The 18,673-nt window shown below is 34.5% G+C and overlaps 1 protein-coding gene across 4 annotated transcripts in view; it reads right to left on the bottom strand.

Moving 5' to 3' along the window:
- The window catches only part of Cep152 (centrosomal protein 152), an 80,789-nt gene that overhangs the window by 8,728 nt on the left and 53,388 nt on the right, over nucleotides 1-18,673 (bottom strand). For all 4 annotated transcript variants that reach the window (XM_040274991.2, XM_013357650.4, XM_040274992.2 and 1 more), the window contains 6 exons: nucleotides 18,053-18,238; nucleotides 16,521-16,802; nucleotides 14,089-14,220; nucleotides 9,506-10,156; nucleotides 6,440-6,575; nucleotides 1,511-1,678 (listed from right to left, as the gene is read on the bottom strand). In XM_040274991.2, the coding sequence (XP_040130925.2) occupies nucleotides 1,511-1,678; nucleotides 6,440-6,575; nucleotides 9,506-10,156; nucleotides 14,089-14,220; nucleotides 16,521-16,802; nucleotides 18,053-18,238 (1,555 nt within the window). The remainder of the gene's footprint in view (nucleotides 1-1,510; nucleotides 1,679-6,439; nucleotides 6,576-9,505; nucleotides 10,157-14,088; nucleotides 14,221-16,520; nucleotides 16,803-18,052; nucleotides 18,239-18,673) is intronic.

Genomic DNA, 18,673 nt, shown 5'->3' with positions numbered 1-18,673 from the left:
ACTTGATTCTTGTTGCTCAAAAGTCTAAACCTCCAAGGAGTACAGACAATAAATAATTACAAAGATGCTGAATGTTATAAAAAGCACAGGAGCTTCAAAGAGTATGTAGTAGGAGGACCTAACCAGGTATGTGGCAGTCAGGAAAACCGCCCTGAAGAAGTAATGTATAAGGAGAAAAATGGGTGGGAGTTAGCCAGGCAATGATACCAGGAAGTTTGGATAGAGGAAGAAGACAAGAGGCTCATCGATGAGACACTGAAATCCATAATATGCCTGAGAATAAGAGGACCATGGAGACAAGGCTGAGGGCTGGCAGGGCTAAATCATGAAGACCTTTTTAAACCAGGCTAAATTAAGTGCTTGTATTTCATACTAAGGGCCTGAATAAGCCACTGAAGAGCTCTTAACAAAAGAGTGTCATGAACCAATTCCTTTTGTAAAAGGTTGTTATTGCTGCCCTACGGGAATGGATTGGTGCAAAAACTGGAAGAAGATAGTTATAGGTGATTTCCATTGTCCAGACAAAAGAGAGAAAATAAATGATCTAATTTGCCGAGTCTTTTTGAACAACACAATTATCTGAGACCCTAGTATTAGGTTTTTGATTCATTCAAACATTTGTTGTATGGTAGATGGCGTACATCATGTCCACAAGGATGAATAAGACAAGAGACATAGCCCTTACCCTCAGGGAGGAGTCTGACTAGGTAACCGAATGATTATAGATAGTAACCAAATGATTAAAATACAGAATGGTAATGGAAACAGTGGAGGAAGAGCCAAGTGCTACAGGGCCGCCCAAGAGTGGCTGACTTAACCCGATGGAAAAATCAAGGAGGGCTTTGCAAATGAGGCATCTACTGAGTTGAATTCTAAAGCATGAGGCAGACCAAAAGGGAAATAGTATGGTAAATATAAGACAGAGACAACATCATATGCAAGATCTAGCAGAAAGAGAAAATACAATCAGTTCAGAAATCAGAAACATTTCGAATGCAGAGTTCAGAGCACGGGTTATAGGTGAATAAGAGGGTGCAGGGGTTTAGGCCCAACAGCTTCCTTTTTTCCAGAAGGGCAGTGGGAAATGGCCAAAGATATCCCTTTCATATCCTGATAGCACTGTGAGGCATGGGATGGATGGAGGCTAGCAGACCCCAGGCCTTTGCTATGCCTTCCCCGCTCCTAGAACACTGCTCTCAGTGGCAAACACCTCCATTTTGTAAGTCTTAGTGAGGGCTTCCAGTGCCTAGAATACTGCTTGACACACATTGAGCTCTCAATGTCTGTTCAGTCAAGAAAGGAAGAAAGGAATAGGAAGCTTTTAATCAAAGCTGAAATTTTCCTCCTTCAAGTTTATTAATAATTTGATTAGTAAAAATGAGGTCCAAATTGGTTTATATTAATCCCCAAAGAGAACCAGCACATACATTCATAAAAGCGTAACATCTGAACATTTCAACAAGGATCAAAGAGTTTTTATACTGGTGGCAGTGCAACTTTGGGTGCTAACCTCCAATTTTTTCCACTACAGCTTTGTGCTTTCTTTCTAAATGCTGAAGATGCCTACAGCATTTCTCCAGTTTTCTTTTCAGATCTTGACCTTCCTGCTTTGCCTTTTCAAGTTCTTGGAAGCAGTGTCCACAGCATAAATCTTTAATTTCAAGTGTCTTTTTCTTATCTGCAAAAATTAAATGACAGAAAACTTTTATGTAAGTTAACTAAGGACTCTACACACACGCGCACGCGCGCACATACACACACACACCCACACAGAAAGTAAACAAGATGACATGACTCCTGTTGAAAGGCTATAGTATAATGAAAGAGCATGATGCTTAAGAAAGAGAAACTGGATTTAAGTCCTGTTCCACTACTTACTAGCTGTATGACTCAGAGAGCATATTACTTAAGTTCTCTGAGGCTTAGTTTTTTATTATGTAAAATTGTAATACCATCTACTTTAAAAACTTCTATGAAACCTAAGGCTCAGATCATGGTCTTGAATATCACAACACTAAAAGGAACCAGGGATCTTCAAGAAATTGCTGACTCCAGTACTGGGAGAGGGTATATACTAAATGAAATTGAAATATCTTGCCATGAAGAAAGTAAGATTGTACTAAAAAAAAAAAAATGTAGACATGTTGCAAGGATACAGGAGCCAGTTTGAAAGTGCTTCATTAGCTGAATCTGGGACAACTTGAGCACTAAATTAAATATACTAACGAATTATAAAGCATGGGAAAAAACAAGAATTTGTGAATCAGATCAATAATCCTCTGAGTAGATGGATGGGTAGGTTGATACATATCTAGGTAGATGGATAATAAGCAAATGAAACAGGAGGATTCTTAACTATAACACGATGAGGGCCAACTGGTAAAAATGGAAGAAGGCCTGGAGTTGGAAAATTATTATTTTTTAACCAGCATGGGAAAGAATGGATCTGGCAAGAATCATCAATAATTGCCAAATCTAAGAGGAAGTTTTATGAGGATATTTGCATGGTCTTAAAAGTGTCTCCTCATAGATTTTTACTAGTTGCAAAGAGGGGAAACCCCAATAAGTATATAATGAAGAAATTGGACAACCTTTAACCAGGTGACCAAACAAACCTCACCAATAAGACAAATGTGCCTCCAAATGTGAAGACATATCACCCATGCAACGTTCCAGCCCAGAAAGCATGATATGAATCTAATCATGAAGAAACACCAGATAAACCCAAAACAAGAGAAGTTCTGATAAACATGGGTCATGGGAATAGAGGATACTTCTCTCAAGAATGCTAAGAAAGACAAAGAAAGGCTGGAGAAATATTCTACATTAGCGGCTAAAACCCATGACTACTAAATGTAATAATATCTGGCGTTAGATTCCTGTAGGGGAGGGGATAATATTATACAAGACATTATCATGTCAACTCACAAAATTACAATACAAGCAACAGATTGATACTTTTTTCTAATGTTAAATTAATTGTTAGGTTATGCAAGAAAATACTTTATTCTTGAAAAATTCAGGCTGAGATATTTAAACATGAAGGTCACAATGCATACATCTTACCCTCAAATGGTTCAGGAAAAAATGAAATTCACATATACATACACACCAAAAAGCATAAAAAGGGTAAAACATTGTCAACACATTTCTCTCTAGTTAAAGGATACACAAGTGTTGTAAACAACTGCTTTTATTTTTGCTACTTTTTAAAAAGTTTGAAATTGTCTCCATATTTTTAAAAAAATGATTAAAAATTACTGGGAGATATAAATGTATAAATTGTTGGCATACAGGCATATAGCAAGTATACAATAATAATAATAGCTATTGTCATAAGTAATGTGTCGAATTCAGAAAATGATACAGAAGGTAGATTATAACCATGAATAAGAAGTAATAAAGTAGAAACACAAATTAGGCACAGATTAAGAGACCAGTATCTAAAATGTTAATATAAAGTCACTGGTCCAGCAAAATTACTGTTTGGTCTCTCCTCACTATTTAGTTTCACTTAAATGGAACCAATTATGTTCATGAGCATCAAAGGATCAATGAAGCATCACAATGGTACCATACACTGATATACATGCATATATATTTACACACACACACACACACACACACACACACACACACACACACATATATGCATGTATATCAGTGTATGGTATCATCTATCTATCTATCTATCTATCTATATACATATATATGCATGTATATCAATGTATGTACATACACACACACACACACATATGAACAGAACTTCCCAAAGCCAAATATCATTTAAAATTTGTTTCTACTTGGGCTGGGGATGTGGCTCAAGCGTGCGGCCCGGGGTTCAATCCTTAGCACCACATACATATAAAGATGTTGTGTCTGCCGAAAACTAAAAAATAAATATTAAAAAATTCTCTCTCTCTCTCTCTCTCTCTCTCTCTCTCTAAAAAAAAAAAAGAAAAATTGTTTCTACTCATTTCACAGTAATATATAACCTTCAGGCTATTCCAAATATGATACAACATGAAAAGTAAGAAGCAAAATACAAATTAAAGTAGCATTATTATCAACCTAACTGGAAATAAGAACCCAGAAGCACAGGAAAAGCACACACACAGATAGATGTATGTAGATATAGATATAGACTTATAGATACATATTTTTCCTGTGGTTGTTGGTTTTGTTTGTTTCAGCACTGGAAATTGAACCCAGGACACTCTATGACTGAGCTAGATCCCAACTCTTTTAATTTTTTTTTTTTTAAATTTGAAACAGGTCTTGCTATGTTGCAAAGGTTGACCTCAAATTTGCCAACCTTCTGCCTCATGCTTCTGAGTAGCTGGAATTACAAGCATGTATTACCATCCCCAGCTCTGATTTTAAATTTTTCACTTAAGAAAAATTTAATGTAAAATTAGAAACCAAGCAAATTCCCATTAATAAAAGAACACATAATTAGAGAATATTCATACAACAGAAAACTCTATACAATGATGAAAATGAATGAACTACAGCTATACGCAGATGAATAAGCAGCATGATATTAAATAGGAACATAGCAAGTTACGAAAAATATGAGTATTCAACCATCTTTATAATGTTGAGACATAAAATGAAGTAATATTCTTGAGAACATATATATTTGGTCAAAACAAAGAAAAGTAGGAAATAATTTTTTAAAAATGGAATACTTGTTACCTCAGTTTGAGGGAATCTGTGGGGCGGAACTGTGGGTTACCAGCACTGGTGATATTCTATTTCTTAAACTTAATACTGAGTTCCTGGTTGTTAGTTCCTGGTTGTTGTTTTTCATGACTTACCTCTGCATTACATATATTCTTTGCACTACTAAGTATTTCATAATTAATGTTTAAATTACTTTTTAATAAAAATAATAGGATATTAAGAGACTGTAACAAAACCGTCAGTAGTAGTACTCTCTGATTCTAGGATTGTAAAGGACTTTAACTTTTAATATATTTCAGACTTAATCCCTTCTTTGTTTTTTCTTTATTTTCCCCTCCCTCCCTTCCTCCTTTTCTTCCTTTTTTTGGTGCTGGGGATCAAACCCAGGGACCTGCATATATTAGGCAAGCTCCCTGCCACTGAGTTATATCCTTAACCCCTGGATCTAATCCTTTCTAATAATTTTATTATTGTGTTTGTTTTTAAGGGAAACAGTCTAAAGAAAGAAAAACAAACCATTTTATAGTATGATTTATCTTCAGCCAAATCTAATTTCTTTCATAGGACTTATTTCTTTCATAGAACTGCCCAAAGCCAAATATTATTTAAAATTTGTTTCTACAAATTTTATTGTTAAAATATAACCTTCAGGCTATTCTAAATATGGTATTGCATGAAAAGTAAGAAGCAAAATACAAATTAAGGTAGCATTACTATCAACCTAACTGGCAATAAGAACCCATAAGCACAGGAAAAGGGTCTGTGAACAATGAGAAAACTGTCAATTGAACTCTTAGGACAGGCAGAGATTAATCTACAATTATGGTAAATATGCCTACTCAGTTACAAATGTGGAAACTAAGGTAAATAACAGTATGTGTGATTTGTCCTGGAAATTGCTAGTTCTTTTCCAGGTTACATGGAAACAAAAAACAGGAAGAAGAAAGGCAGGTATGTTTGTGGGGAGGGCAGGAGCAGGCTGCAAGTGATCAATATGCTAAAAAGGATGAAAGTTTATGAAGGATTTGCCAATTCCTAGCTCAAAAATTTCAGTAAATAGGCAATATAAACCCGATGTTCCTCAGTAAGCTCTGAATATAAGGTGCTGTGGTACTGTATAATCTTTCCCATAATGACAAGTTGAAGCCACCAAATAAAAGTTAAACTATGAAGTCATCAAATAATCAAGGAATACAATCTCTACATTCTTCACTTCACCATGGTTGGAAAGGAAGAGTTTAAAAATACTATCCCTGCCCTAAAAAAAGCATACAAATAAGTTAGAAAATATCTAATGTATTTCACAAGTATTTCTTCCATTAACAAATGGTTGAAATAAACTTCAGTAATTTGAATGAAAAAAGTCTCCATTATCTGGCATATCTTATATGAAACCCTTAAAGACTCCATATCTTATATGAAACCCTTAATTTCTCAATAGTCAGGGAATAAAAACATGATTGTTCTATTAAAACTCTCATTATTTTCCTTATAATTACAATAGAATCACATAAATGGAATAAAATCTATAAAAAGACAGAAGAACAAGATCTAAGAACAAGATCTAATTCAACACTGTCCTCTAAATACAAAATAAAATCTAAGGAGAAAATAGAAATCAAGTCAGAGTAATTTATATATTTATTCACTCAGAAAACTGTTCACATCTTTGATTTCCTTTTATACTCAAGATGCCCCTCTGGAATAGTGATTACACATATTATAAAGACTCATGGAAACAAAATCCAATTACCAGCTTCTGCTTCTTGCAAGGGCAAAGGCTGTACTTGGTATCTGGAAGTGGGTGCAGGAAGGGCTGCTGGGACTCCAGGATCTCCTCTCCCACTACCCCCGCTGGCAGGATTCATAGAGATCTTGACCATATTTCTCTGAAAAAAATTATCTTCATAATGAATATCCTCCACAAAAAAATTGATACAAATTTCTATATAAAATGCTAATAATAAAAATAAAAACATTGCCTGAAAACAATTGTGCTCTATCACTAATGTTTTTCTCACAGTGCTACATGTCACTAGGAGCCTCCTAGTAGGCTAGTCCAACAGAGGACAGATAGGCCTGCTATGACAGAGACATGAAGTTTACCTTGTGCATTTATTTATATATGAATTTCAGAGACTTTGAATAATTTATGTTATCAAACCACAGGACAAATAATATGAGGTCAGAATTATTCTTGAAAATACAGAACATTTTCATTGAAGCAGAGATCAAATTCATTAGCAACTACAATATCAACCTTTTGCCTCCTCCAAACTGAAAATAACAATAAACTTATTTTTAAACTTACTTAGTACTTAAATGTTCCTAAGTACTTTAATGTATGCTCTCATTAGATAAGAAATGCCAATCAAATTCCAGTTAAAGAGAAACTGAGGCTTAGCTATAAACTCACAGATTTTTAAGATTAATATTTTCAGATTTGGGGCAATTATTAAATACCAAAGGAACAGAATACATGATGTTTTAAAGCAGTCTTGTTTAATTTCTTAAAACACATACTCTGCTTGATTCTAGAAGCCTTGATTTTAATTCTAAGAAACCCAATCACTAAATGTCAGGAAGCCCATGTATGGTGTCCCACAGAAGCAGCAGGCTCACAATCAAGAGGCTATGAGACTGAGGCCCAACAGAGAAATAAAAGCTGAACCAAAGGCTATTAATATCTCTAGTTTCCACTTAAAATTGGAGAAGAAAAGCCAAGATGACCAAAAAAGGTAGGAAAGCAATAACCGTTTTGGTCTTAATTTTAACTTGACTTCGAAAGTAAAAAAAACAGAATATACATCTTTAAGGTTCCTGGAAAATTTTGCCCCAGTTGATATTTTTCTTTTATCCACTGTGAGCTGTTCCACTAATGTATTTGATAAGGTATCCATTTTCTTAGAAATGACATTTTCCAGTCACTGCATCCTCTCCATTCTAGGAAACTTTTGATCACTTCTACTGTTTTAATGAAGACTTCTTTAAATACACAGTTTTCCACTTTTAATTTCCATGAACAATTCTAAGTACAGATTTAACAAAATATAGTTATTCATATTGATAGCACCTGTATTGTAAATTTATAATCATTGATTTACCTCAACATCCTGAGCTGAGCTAGCTTAAAAATGGTAGAAGGTAGACTGGGCACTTCAAAGTCAGCTTTTCCTCAGGAATGGAACCAGATCCACCAAACAAAAGCTAAATTCTTAGCCAGATTATTTGATCCTCTCTCCACAGAACTGTGAGCCACATTAAGTCACACAGATGACCTTAAACTGTGTATATAATTATCAGCCCTATAAAAATACCTCAGGTTGATTGGGTATGCATGTGTGTACGTGTGTATGTGTGTGTGTATTCCACACCATTTGGAAAACACAGAATATTCTCACTGAAGCAGGGGTCAAATTCATTACAACTACAATGCCAACAAAATAAAAATATAAATGGGAAAGGTGGTGTAGTTTCTTCATGTTTTAAGGCAGAGATTGTCTTTTCGGGAAAACAAACTTGAAAACATTGACACGATTTTCCCATCACTTCTCATCCTAAAACCTGCTATAGATAACGTTCTTATTTTTAATTATCTATTTTCTCCAAAGATTCTCAATAAAGAATTAAGTAGTGCTCATGGGAAGCAATCTTATCCAATTGTTATATTGAAGGCAACTCCTCAAGAATGACATCTCTGTGAAATCAAGGAGAAAAACAGCAACTGGGGTGAACTGGGACAAAGTGGACTGATCTTCTAGGTCCCTTCTGGTTCTAAAGTTATGTACTTTTTCACATGCTGGGTATAGGAAGGCCCAGTTATGTCATACATATCTTGCACGCAAATTTAAGGAACTAAGCCAGGGATTCATTTGTTTTTCTCAGGTTGAAAAATAATGGTATATATTTGCCCAAAGCAATAAACTAACTATCACCAAATTACTAGAACTCAGATTTTTTTTCCTAGCTTATAACTCTTTCTTATAGATATTAATATAAATTCTCAATTATGACCTTGAAAAATCTTCAGTCATGATATCCTGATGGATCTCAACTCATATGTCTGAACTCTTCTCTCAAACAACCTGATAATATTGACATCTTTTCCACATGCTGAAACTTAGAACATTATTCTGGATCTTTCATGCATACCTAATTTCTTTAATTATAAGGAAGCAAGACTTTCGTTTTTATCAGCTCTTCCACACAAACTTAAAGTCAGTCTAAGAGAATACTTATTCAACTAAAAGAATACAATTAATCCATTCTATATGCACATACCAGGTGAATCAATGAAACTGGATTTTAGGGTTTTGGGTGTGTGAGCCATACCTCTTATTTGCTTGTTTGTGTTCCAATACTTTTTGTATTTGATTGGTAGTTTTAGCCTAAATAAGATATAAATTCATTGAGGGCAAGAAACAGACTTCCAAGCTCTTCAGAAGCTTTTAAGAAACTACAGCTTGATATGATACATATTTCTTAAAGTGTTAGACCCAGAAAATGAAAAATAAGAACAAGAGTTATTCAGTTTCTGAAATCTCATCCTTTCAAAGGAAAGCATATTTTCTCTCTTAGGAAAAAGACATATAGAGGCTAAAAACTCTGCCTCACTTTGTGGTACTATGAAGCAGTAAAGGTTCTTTGGCAACAAAATATAGATCCTTTGAATTTTCTACAAAAGGTGTTTTAAACCACTGATATAAATACAAGTCTCACATCTCCTAAAAAAAAAAAAAAAAGAAAAAAAAAACCAAACATATGCAACTTCTACAGTCATCCTTGACATCCAATAGCTCTTTTACTCTGAGGAACATACCTTTTCCCCTTCTGGGCTGGTATTTTCTTTAAGCATGGAGACTGTATCTTGAAGTACTTTCTGTATGCAGGCTTTTAGTTTCTCAAAATATTGCACAGACACCCACTTTGAAGAACAAGTTGACAAGATTTCCAAAGGCTGCTTGTTCTCTGAACCACTGATATACTCTTTTTGGGTTTCCAATAAGAGAAGTTCGACCACAGTTAGGACGTCTTCCTCATACTGATGGATTTCTAGTTGGATCCGCCTGGCTTCCTGCACTGTCCACTCTCTACGGCTCTGTTCCAGGCAAGCTTGTAATTCTGTCTCCTTTTGGAGAAGCAGTTCAGTTTTTTGTTTCATAAAGTCTTCTTTAGCTGTTGCAAGCACTTCATTAATTTTATTTCGATGATCATCTAAAAACTGCCGGTAATCTTGCTCATTTTGTTCTTGAATTTTGTGGATTTCTTCTTGCTTTTCTCTGTTCCATTCGCTCCAGGCCTTAGCCAATTCCGCCCTGACAACCACAGGGACTTCCTCGTTCTTTAACTCCAGCTCCTTCTGGAGAGAATGAATCTTCTCTTCCAAGTTCTTGCCCAGCGTTATATTTTTCTTCATATTTTCAATCTCACTTTTCCACTTCTCTTTAGCTTCAGACACAGCCAATGCCAGCTGAAGAATATAACATATTTAAAAAGTCTTTATGATTCTCCTTGTTAATAACAAAATTAAACTAAGCAACAATTTAGGTTAACCTCTCAAGAGATTTAAAACTTAAAGAAAAAAAAGCAAATTTGGATGAAGTCTTGAGGATCTTTTCCTTCATTTTAGATCACTAGCTAGTTTATGGCTTATGTTATCTAAAAATATCAATTTCCGAATGAAGAACTAAAAGCTGAAACTGGAATATAAATTTATATATTCATTCTATATATTTATATTTATATAATTAACTGAAATTAATGTCAGAAAAGTATTTCACATTAATATATATATATATTTTTTTGGTGGTCCAAATTGTAATCAAACCCTGAGGGCTGGGATTGTTGCTCAGCGGTTGAGCGCTCTACTAGCACGGGCGGGACCTGGGTTTGATTCTCAGTACCACATTATAAAAAAAAAAAAAGAAGGCATTGTGTTGTGTCCATCAAAAAAAAAAAAAAAAAAGATTCTCTCTCTCTCTCTCTCTAAAATAAATAAATAAATAAACCCTGATATTTTTAATACTGATACAGTCTCAACTTTTATCTAAGCCCCCTACAAATTAAGCATCTTTTTTCTAAAGCAAAAGCAATCCCATAAGGAAACCTTACTATTAGGAATGTAACACACACCTACATAATTATTTGTTAATAGGCAAGTCATGCAATTTTAGTGGATAAAACAGTTCATTAAATGACAATATCAAACAGGAAGTCATTTTTCATTAATCTCCTTTTCTTTTATAACAATACAAAGGAATAAGCAGATAAAACAGCAGGTCATAACCAAAAAGTAATAAGGAAATCAAAACCCTGGGCTCCAGCTCCAGTTCTGCACTGACTGCAGAGACAGCCTAGCAAGAGGGCTTGAAGGGGCAGACTTGGAGACAACTGCTGGCATTCATGGGTCACTATGACTACAGGCCCACTACTCAACTTCTCTGAGCCTCAGTATCATTGCCTGTAAAGTAGGGATGATTACAATACCAATTTGATAGCACTGTTTAGGATTAAATGATATAAGGAGATAATCCACTTAAAGTACTCAACCCAGATCCTGAAGATAACGAAGACTCAAATGTTACATAGCTTGAATTATTTTTGGATGTATGGCCGTGGAAAAGCCACTTAATTTAATCTCTTTGGCAATTTACTATTTTCACCAAAAAAAAAAAAAAAAAAAAAATGAGCAGTTGGAGAATAACCTTGAGTTCCTTTTACTTCTAATTCTCCCTCACCGTATTGAAAGAAGTCAGGACATAACAGTGTCAAAAGAGAAAGAACTGAGTACCTCAAAGGCTGACCCAGTGGTGATTACTATAGGCAATACTTCTTACATGTACTTGGAATGACAGCATGAGTACTTACTTACTAAATTCACGGTCTAAGGTAAGCTTACAAAGGAAGTTCTCATAAAATTCCTCTCCACCACAAGAATAATTCAGTAGTTACTTGAAACCCATTTAAGTAGTTTTTTTAGGAAAAAAAAAAAAAGGATCATATTGCAATAGATGCTTGAGAATCATTACCAGGTGACTTGAATACATATAGACCAATGGAATTTAAAAGACCTGCCAAACTTGACCAAAAATGCATACCTTCTCAAGTGAAGTTCTATAAGGATAATTTGATAACATTAGTCAACTCAAATCAACCCGAATCACCTAAAGAGCTTTACAAAGTCTTGATGCCTAGGCTATATACAATAGCAATCAAAACAGTCTGAGAATGGAAGTCAGGCAACAGGATTTTTTAAAGATCCTCAAGTGATTTCAATGTGCAGCAAAGTTTGGGAACCACTGAACTACCCTGACCACTTGTGAACTTTAGAAACTGATTTTTACATTGCTGCAGATCTGGATTCATGATAACTCCAATTTTAAAGGAATTCTCTGGTCAATACTATGAACTGAGCCCTTTCTCTAGCTCCTTTGGTTGGAAAAAGGATGTGCAACAAGTTAACATTATGTTTTGTAGCTCATACAATTATCTAGAATAGTGTTACAACCAAGTGTGGTCCACAGCTAACAGTATCACAACACCCAAGAGCCTATAAGAGACGCAAATTTTCAGGACTCAGTACAGACCTATCAATTCATTATCTCTAACTGGAAAGAAAGCCCAGGAATCTGTACCTTAATAGACCCTGCAGATGAGTCTCACATTTGTTGAAGTTTCAGAAGCAATACACTGTCACTTCTACATTTCTGCACTCACATACATTCAGGCCTTCTGTTCTCTTAAGGAAAGATCTTTTGGCCTATTTTAATTTCTATATTCTACCTGACTTCTGAGCTCTGAGACAAATATCCTCACTATTATATTCTTTCCCCTTTCTCTCTCCTTCTTAAATTTTCTTTTGAAATGTTTCAGACACATGAGAAAGTATAGATAATGATATAACAAATACCCATGTACTACTATAAATGGTTTTGATCTATATTGAAATATTTCCTCAAGTAATATGTGGTGTACAATGAGGAGTACAGGATATGAATCATTTACAACTTCTGCTATATTCCACATTATTCTCCAAAATGGCCATCAAAAGACTGCACATGCTTGAAACTGCAATCTATTAAATTCTGTGTATCATATAATTCAGAATATTATATTCTGTGTGTTGTGTAATTCTGAAGAGAGGATTTATACATACGGCATAAAATGGCACCTTAAATTTATTTTGGTTTTTATTTCCTTCATACTGACAGGTATGGATGTTCTTCCACTGATTTTTTGCTGCTTGGACTATGGAGATTGCTGGCTCATGTGTATTTATCATTGAACTCTTGTTTTTCTTATGAATTTATATGAATTCTTTGTTATACATTAGATTAATATTTCTCAGGCGTGGTTCATTTATTTTCCTTATTTTTATTCTCATCTTTATTTGACATTGCTATTTATTGGAAAAACAAAAATGTTTTAAACATTTGTGCATATTTTAAGCCTATTACTTTATCTTTACTGTCAGGTCCATTTGCCTCAAAATTGGGTTGTTATTGGGATACAGATCTGAAATATTTAATTTTATTTTAATTTTTCTATACTTTCACTTAAAAGTGTTTAATTCCATCAACTTAGCATTTATTGTGAAGCATATAAACATTTTTCCACAGTTATCTGGCTATCATAAGATGATTTATTATGAAATAACTCCTCATTTTCTTATTTTGAAACAATTTATTACGCTTTAATTCATAGTTAGGCCTATCACTGAATTCTATATCGTACTGAATTTTAAAACAGTTCTATTTCTGTGACTCAACTGTCCAAGTTGTTTCTTTCCAATATAGTCTATTATACGTGAAAGCTGGACTGGGACTCCTTTTCCAAGACACTAAACAATTTTTTAGGCCTTTTGTTTTTCTAAATACATTTTAGAATTGTTGTGTCAAATTTCAGAATTATTTTTGGTTTGTTGGCATTTTGAGTAGAATTGGTTTAGACTAGTAAGTTGAAGAGTACACATGGATCACATGGTAATAATATCTGGGTTTTCCTTTCGAGGAACAGACATCTCTGGAAAATTGGCGCTTTACCAAAGAGATTATGTTGTATGATGACTGACATGGCACAGAAAACCTTCACACACACAAGAGTATACTATACAGTTAATAGTAAACAGATAACCACCTGTTCTCAATCTTGTCTAAAGATAGTGCAAGACAGAATGGGAATTAATTTCTAAGTCAAGGTTATCTTTCTATGAGAGTTTTTAGATACTAAAATACTTTCTCTTTCCCTACACAACTTGATGATGATAACAGACACCATATGCTAAGCCCCCTTAGTTAATGCTTAACATGCACTGTCACGAGTAGGAACAAATTCCCAGGACAGAGGCAAAAGAGGAAGCCAGGGAGAGGTCTTCCCGAAGTTCCTTTCCAGGAGAGTGCTTACCCTTCTGGCCACAGAGATCTCTTGTTGTTCCTCCCACTTCTTCTGTTCTACTCTCATTCGTGCTTTGTACTCTGCAAGCTCAGGCAGTTCTTCTAGCCATCGAAGGCGAGCATTTTGCACAGCTGTCTCTACCTGTAGGACATTACAAGACAAAGAGGCAAAACAGGGTATAAAATTTCAGAAAGAGCTCACTTTCAAATAACAACTATAATTTCATGTGCGTTTGACATTGTGTCTCACTATAGCATAGGTACACTGACTTTAAGTACTTTACCTTATCCTAAACAGTACATTCAGATATATTTTTTCTAAACTTCCCATGCTGTTCCTTGCAAATGCCACAACAGAAAGTGGGAATCTATGAGATGTTTGATGAATAATACTATCTTATAAAACTTTATGAGGTATCAATTGTTATTTCCTACAAACTTCTGTTTATCTTGGGGGAAAAAGAGGTATTCCAAAGGGCTGCTCGGTGCCAGCTGCTATCTCGTCCCTACGCCCACATGCTCCTCCCACCTCATACATGCATGCACATGCACACACATATGTGTACCACTATGTTTGAGAACCTTACACCTGAAAAATTTCCTGCTGTCAAGAATGAGTTTGTACAAAAGAATAGGGGCAATACCTCATTTTGTAGAAAAATTTAAGATGATGAATTATATGGTTGATATAAATCTACCACCAGCTACAAGATCATTAATTAAATAATTTGTATTTATTCCTTTCTTTTAAAATGTATGCACATATATTTATAAATAGAAAAACAGAATTGATACTAGGCCATATTTCTTACTAACATACTAAATACAATTACAGGTAAACTCCCAGGAATTGAGAATATGGAGAAAAGATAAAGTTTCTATAAAAATTTATATTCCTTTAAAAGTTATTATGAACCATTTTCTTTATACTACAATATGCTAATGTTTTTCTTGCTTGTCTTCACAAGATTTAGAATTACATAAATACCAAAGAATTGTCTTTAAATACATTTCTATGTCTATGGAAAATTTTCTTAACATACTGACCACTTCAGAAAATTATCTAATTAATTGAAGATATCCTTGATACCATTACATATATTTGTCTATGTTTCCAGATCTTATGAATGCCCTGTAAGCTCAATTCAAGCAAAATTTTAACTACTGAGTATGGGAGTGTGTGTATTTATATATTTTTTTTTTGGGGGGGGGCGTGGTTATTGGGGATTGAACTCAGTGGCACATGGCCACTGAACCACATCCCCAACCCCTATTTTGTATTTTATTTATAGAGACAGGGTCTTACTGAATTGCTTAGCACCTCGTTTTTGCTGAGACTGGCTTTGAACTCTCGATCCTCCTTTCTCAGCCTCCCCAGCTACTGGGATTACAGACATGTGCCACCGCACCCAGCTAAAACCTGAATATATTTTTTAAAACCTTAGTTCAGGTATTATCTTTTTTGGAAGTTTACAATAATATGTCTTTCAGGAAATAAAAACGTAAAAGATATATCAAGGTCTAGGAACCTCTTGAAGGCCAGACACCCCTGTCAGGTGGTCTGTGAAGCCAAAACGATTTTCAAAATTATATTAAACACAATCTGCCTTTTCCAGTGCCATCTCTCATGCACAAAGAGCATAGTGTTCCAGGAACTACATGCTGTGTTGATGGCAAAAATGCTCTGACAATGAACAGAGTTTGTGTTTGGGGTATTTCTTGTTTTTAAAATTTTTTCTCAAATTTATTTTGTTACATAGGTTATATCTATGATCCACACAAACAAAAGCTCTTTAGATTCCTCCATTTTTAAAAGTGTAAAGGAGTCCTGAGTCCAACAAACTCAAGAAGCACTGTAATAGTTAAGATACATATAACAGGTAACTCTGTTAACACAGACTATATTTTTCTCAGTATGATACTTCTTTGAAATCAAGTCATTTGCCCCAGTTAAAAGCTAGTTTCTGAGTGCTTCAAAGGAAGGACAATGGCACCACATTTTGGCAACTGATGAGAATTACAGACAAAATTCCATTTATGGGGCATGCCTGCAGACCCAAGTCACATTGAGTCTCAACACTAATATTGTTAAAAATCTTATTCAAGTATACTTATATCTATAACTACTTTGTGGGAAATTTTCTATGAAATTAGATGTGAAAAATTCACAATTAAGTTGTGCTTCATTCAGATAGAAAACGACCATCTTTAACCTCAAATGAAATCTCAGATCTTAGAGGAACAAACATTTTGTAAAATGAAAGAAGATACAGAAAAATTGAGGGGTAAGAGTTTTATGATAGAAATATAATGAAGAACACTTTAGGAAAAACATAACGGGTTTTCTATTCTAGGAAAGCACAAAATTTTAAAAGCTATAACAATTCAAAAGTTGCAGTAATAGGGAGCACCGATAATTTCTATAATAGTCATGCCTATTACCTGTTGGGCAATATTTTCACAGTATTTGACCTCCAATTCAATTTGGAGTTTCTTCAAAGCCCCCTTGATAGCTGCTTCCTTCTCTTGTTCTAAATCTCGCTGGAGCTTTTGCTTCTGCTTTTCTACCATGACCTCCATGTCTGCCTTGGAAATGACATCCAGGGTGGCTGCTTGGTCAGTTTGGCTTCCACAATCTGTGGTTTTCTTTTTCAGAGCTTTTACAGTTTGATCCAGCTTAGACTGCCACTCCTTTTCCAGCTGTTGTATGAGTTTTTGTTTCATCTGTTTTCAGAAGAAATATCATATGAGAAGAAAAATGCTCAAATAAATGAAAATTAGAATAACTACACAAAAAAGCAACCATACCTGTGTTTGAAAACCATCTAGACATTGTTATAGTAATTATCTGAGGTTTAGAAATTCAGTCAATGAAAATATATTCTCAAGTAAAACTTGAAAGTGATTCTTTGACCTTAACTATGTGAGAAAAATCACAGGGAAGATTTAATTATGCTGTGTGAGGTCAGACTAACTGGCGTTTAATACGCAACTTTCTGGAAGCTTTGATATTGACAGTATCATGTGGCACAATAAAAACAAAAACAAACAAAAGAAAAACTTTTGCTATAAATGTAGGTTTTGCCATCATGGATACCATGCTTCCACAAATCAGCACTGAGTAAATCTAATCAATTAATCTAAAAAATAGTTTACTAACTTGAACACACTGACATTTTATTTGTTATGAAGTTAAATTTTACTAAGTAGACTGCATTCAAGAGGAAGCCATTACTAGAAGAATGTCTTGATTTTTCTCCTTTCGACAATGTAATGGGATGGATCTAAACACCATCCGTCTTAGGCCAACTGTGAAGTTGCAAGATTTGCTTTTTCTTTTTTCAGTTCCCACCTCCTGGGTATCCAAAGTTCTCAAACTGCTTACCTGGCTACCAGATCAGTAGAAATTAAAAAGAATTTTATGAATAGGAGAATCTAAGTTTAAATAAACCTGAAAAAAATTTTTTTTCATTTCTAGGTAAGTTCTTAAGATAAAATTTGGTCATTAACTTTCTAGGAAACTATTAGCATTTCCTAAGCTAATTTGTAATATACACAATAGAGATAATAAATTTTGTACTTCTGAGCCTGTCCACTACTTCCTTCTTCTAATCCATTATAAGGATTATTTGTTAATCATACATACACACACACACACATACACATAGATATATATATTTATCTAGAGTTATCAGAATCACTTCACATATGAAATTAGATCATGGTTTCAATTTTTAGGAATCAAAGAAGTACCCAGGTAAACCCATTATATCCTGAATTTGGCTGAAGGGTCAAGAGAGGTTAACTTTAAGAGGTAAAACTGTTGTGGTAAACTGTTAAGAGCCCAACTCTGAAAGGTAGAACAGAGAATTATATATCCACTTGCCAATTAAAAATTATGTCTATTTATAATTGTCTTCTATAATTAACACATTTTTAAAACATAGTGACCAGAAAGAAATTTTAACCCACACCTCTTTCTGTTCCTTATCCCAGTGTGCTTTGGCTAACATCATTTCGCTTTCAACCTGCTGTTTACTACCAGTTTCTTGCTCTTTCAGCCACTTGGTTTTTTCCATGATAAGAGTTTCTTGGTACTTTTCTTCAAGTTCCAACTGCAGTTTGCTTACAAGTTCTTCTCTTTCCTCCAATAGCTGTCTCTTTAAACAAAATTCAAGTAAATATCTCTGAATAATACTTATAGTCTCTCCAAGTTAAAAAAATAAAACTTGTTGTATTTTGCTTAGATAGCAAAAACAAAACCAAAATAAGCAAACAAAAAACAACTCTCTAACCTCTGTAAAGGACTGGCTTAGTTTGGCCTGCAGTTGTATGAATAAACCTTAACATGTATAGCAATGGCATTATGAATGGGAATGATGGTCATCTTAGTCTTGTCTACAAATTCATAGCCAAACTGATTTCTACACAACCCAGAGAGTTCTGTGTAAGGTTTTTTGCCCACTTTTTTTGAATAAGAAAAGCTAACACATGAAGAAAAGTCTGTGTGATAATAAATGCTTCAGGACATAACTGAGCTTCTGCTTAACCTATGGATTGACTCAACAAGTGTTTCAGACAACAGCACATGTGAA

The sequence above is a fragment of the Ictidomys tridecemlineatus genome, chromosome 5, assembly GCF_052094955.1.
Source record: "Ictidomys tridecemlineatus isolate mIctTri1 chromosome 5, mIctTri1.hap1, whole genome shotgun sequence".
NCBI lineage: Eukaryota > Metazoa > Chordata > Mammalia > Rodentia > Sciuridae > Ictidomys > Ictidomys tridecemlineatus.
This window is presented reverse-complemented; position numbering and strand designations above follow the sequence as displayed.